We start from the raw sequence: 4,025 nt of genomic DNA, 5'->3' as shown, positions 1-4,025 counted from the left end.
AAGAAATAGAAAATATGAGCATCCACAGTTGTTAGAGTCAGCTGTAACATCTTACTTCATGTCACCATTTCTTTAGACTATACGGGACTGAGAAAGTGCAGGACAAAGATAAAGTCTTCTTCACCTGAAGTTGCAAAAGCCACCATCAAGCTACCCATGGTGTACAGAAATCTGGTGGAAAAAAGAAAAGTGTTATCATCATATAATTTTATTGGCATAATGGGAGTGCCACATTGCTAGGCACTAGAGCGAGGGTGACGTTAAATGTTTTCGAGAACAAAGAATTTAAGATGGGAAAATTGGTCTTTAAATGAATAAAAATCAATGCACTTAAGTCACAGTAAACACACATTCACACGCAGAGGAGAACTTTTGGCCGATATTCCTTTCCTTTTCCTGGCCTGTCCTATGCAAATATCTATCCTCATCTCCACTTGCCTCCTCTTGTCCAACTATTTGCATTCCTTGGGTTTTCCCTCCACCCTGTTTGAGTGGAAACATATGGATGGCCTTGGTACGAGTTTGTTGTTGTGGATTAAGGCATATCCAGGGCAATAAAGTGGGCAGGTATGTGTGTGTGGTGTTATATTATATGATAAATAGTAACTCTGAGGGGGCAGAGAGGACTTCTTAGTCAGCAAAATAAATATTTATATTTATATATAAATATTGCTTTCTGAAATTCTTCCATGCTCTGGTGATTAATAGTCCAGAGATATTTGTTAAGCAAACAGCTTTAGGAATGCCTCAGAGGGAAATACGAGAGACAAACTTTGCACAGAGAGTCACAGCAATGAACCTCGTCTGTCTTTAGTGACAATGTGTTTGGTTTAGTGAAAACAGCAGGACTCTTTGTTATGTTTAGTTTTATTGCTGCATCAGAAAACTGGAACTTGTGGCTAAGCAAATAACTCAAAAAGGAGTTGATGTACTTTATTTGTTTTTGTTATGAAAACTATTGATGTACAAACTACTTAGTAAGCGTTTTGCTTTTTATATTAATTTATCTTTTGATCTTATGGAAGCAGAAGTTACCATGTGGTTACCTGTTCAAAGCCAGTGTCATAGGTCAGAACTAGATGTGTAAAAACACACAGTGAAAGTAGACTGCAACAATTGGAAAAGTTTGAATTGGGAGAAGTGAATATTAAATTTAAGTGCTAATTCTGGCTTCTATGTGCATACCTTAGAGACATTGAGTTTTGCAGAGCTAACTAGGAAAAGAGTTTCCTCAAAGACTTTGGCCAGCTGTGTGTTGCTGTTGCTGTTACTATAGAAATACCACAAATTAATAATAATAATAAAAATAGTAATATCAGTTTTACTATATTATTTTTTTGAAACTCCATAGAGAACATTACTATATTAATATTATTGAGTTGGTTATGGTGATCTTATAGTGTATATACCATTTTTACCATACCACATATACCTAAACGTTTATATAGTATTACTATAGTTATACTAATTGTTTGTGTACATCATTACTAAAGTGTTTTCTATATTTTTTCCAGATGCATTGTACAAAGTTACTATAGTAATATTAAACATTTATTATAACATCATCATAGTATTACAAGAGGAATGTTCAAAAAACAACATTGGACACTATAATTATTATAGTTTATATTATATTAATAATACAGGAGACATAAAAACCATCCATAATTTATATTATATCAATAATATTTTTTATTATTATCATTATTATAGTATACTATAGTAATACTATGGTTCATTTACATAAGGGTGGGGTTGGTTGGCACACTTTTTATCATCAATTATGTTAAAATATTCTAACAAACAGCAAACGAAAGGTTAAGGTCTCAGCTATAAATAAATAAGTTTACGTACAAAAATGTTTTCTAAAATGAGGTGATTCAGGATTAAAGCCATGTTGTGCAGTTGTGAACACAATTATTTCTGGTCCTTTGAAGGTCACAGAAACACAAATGTTTGCTTTGTTAAGCAAAAATGTCCGAATATATGCCATTATTAATGCAATACTGCTGCTGTTTGAAGTTAAAGTTTGAACTACAAAATGAAAAGCATGCTTTGAAGTAGTATCTTGGTGTTTAATTATTACTGACTGTGCTTTTTTAGGCAGTTTTTTTCACGTTTTTGTATATATGTATAACTTCTATATTCTTGAACATATCTAAATGTATCTAAGTTATGTTAAAACAATGTGACATTTAATGATGCACAGAATCTTTGATTAATTACACCTCTTGTCAGTACACATGCAGTGCAACCAACTAGGGAATGAATTGGCTGCATCTTGGAAATACTGTAAATAGTCAAACTAAGGAACAACCTTGTTATTGCTCTGCACTTGTCAATGTTTGTCTTTCCATTCCCTTTAACTACCCAGCTGGTGGGCTTTCAATTATCTACTGAGCAACATTTTGGGTAAATTAAATAGGAAATCCTTTAAATCCACCATGATGATGACCATTTACTCTAAAGTAATTAAGGCTATTGCTGTTGGACTCACATTCCACAGAGTCGAGCCACCGTAGTCCCAAACCGGTCAAAGAGAAAACCATTGGGCAGCGTCAGGAAATTGTTCATAAAGGAGGCGATAGTGAAAACAAGTGAGAACTGTTCATCCTGTCCGCTGCAATCTGTAAACAAAAAAATAAAAAAGGATAATATATATCTCAAATATTTTCAAGAGTTTATTTTAAAATCTATGTGCTTAGAATGAGATTATTTTTACAGCGTAAAATTACTGGATCATTGGATATTCAGAATTCAAAGTAGTAGAGGTGAGGATATCAAACTGACCTAACACGGTTGCATTGACTCCTGTGTCGTTGATGCACAGAGAGCTGAAGTAGCCCTCCGTCTTCAGGACAAAAACAAGCGAAGCCCACCCGAACACGGCTCCAGCGAAACACAGACACTCCACCAGACCCGTAGCAAAGGTGAGCCAGCGTCGCAAGCTGTTCCCAAAACCCGCCATGGTCACGCACACTCACCCACACACACAGGCAGACAATTCACAAGCACAATATTTTCACCTGCATGGACACACATGCAACCACGCACACAGGTGGCTTCTGTCACTCCACCTGCCAAAGTAAAAGAAAATTAAATGAGAAATGCAATTGGTTGTAAATATTGATGAGCCCATTCTGCACCTTTAAAGCACATCAATTACTAATTTAATGAACTGAACTGCATGACATGTCAAAAGCACTTAAATGGAAATTCTTTCACAAACGTTTCACAAGCAAGACATGAGCTAAAACTGGAAACATCTGGGGACGAAATGTACTGCTTGAGTCCAGGCTATTAGGTCAGGCATCTTCCCAAAAAAGATGGACTTCTGTATGAATTCAGAAGTAGGACAGCCGAAAAAAGTTACATTCATTGAGATACTTGTAGGACATAAAACTCCCATTTTAACAACATAATGATTCAATATAAATCTGTGAAGCCACAAAGAGGTAAAATCCAGAAGCAAAATGCACAGCTGGATATATTCTCCAGATTACTATGCTCTAGTACTCACAGTTCAGTCTCTGGAGGATTTCCTCAAATGCTCTCACAAACCCCGCCTCTCTGCTCTTGATTTATATAGACCTTGCTCTTCCCCACCGGTTCCCTCCCTCTCCTCCCTCCCCAACGTTTTTTCTCTTCTTCAATCACTCTCTCTGGTACAAATAACACTCCTGCATTCCCAGCAAGCCAGACAGCATTGGCACCAAAGCTACGAGACAAACTCCAGATGTGGATGCTGGGAGTGCTGGCTAGACCTGTTGCGAAAAAGGTTGCGTGACTCCCCCAGCATTCTGTCTGGTGTTTTATCTTTGATTTATTTACTTGAGCACATTGTGACTCGTGTCTGTGAAAGGTGCTGTATAAGCAAAACTTTGCGTGCTTACATGGAAGCAACTCGGTGATCGCCGTGTGGAAACTGGCTCTCTGGGTCATGACCATATAAACAAAACATCCCTGATGGGCCTTGAGAAGTTTATCATATGTTAAGTTAAATAGGCAAAGTAAAGTTAAACATT

At 36.6% G+C, this 4,025-nt stretch overlaps 1 protein-coding gene across 1 annotated transcript; it reads right to left on the bottom strand.

Annotated features, from left to right (window-relative positions):
• Window positions 1-124: 124 nt before the first annotated feature.
• Window positions 125-3,543, bottom strand: LOC123965313 (solute carrier family 43 member 3-like; the record flags this gene model as incomplete). The annotated part of the gene is given in 4 exon segments (XM_046041869.1): window positions 125-171; window positions 2,498-2,627; window positions 2,791-3,077; window positions 3,521-3,543. Coding segments are annotated over 3 exon segments (355 nt in total), but the record flags the coding sequence as incomplete, so codon positions are not given.
• Between the last annotated feature and the right edge of the window lie 482 nt (window positions 3,544-4,025).

The sequence above is a fragment of the Micropterus dolomieu genome, unplaced genomic scaffold, assembly GCF_021292245.1.
Source record: "Micropterus dolomieu isolate WLL.071019.BEF.003 ecotype Adirondacks unplaced genomic scaffold, ASM2129224v1 contig_9176, whole genome shotgun sequence".
Taxonomy (NCBI): Eukaryota; Metazoa; Chordata; class Actinopteri; order Centrarchiformes; family Centrarchidae; genus Micropterus; species Micropterus dolomieu.
The sequence above is the reverse complement of the archived record's forward strand: the minus strand, read 5'-3'. Positions and strand labels throughout refer to the sequence as shown.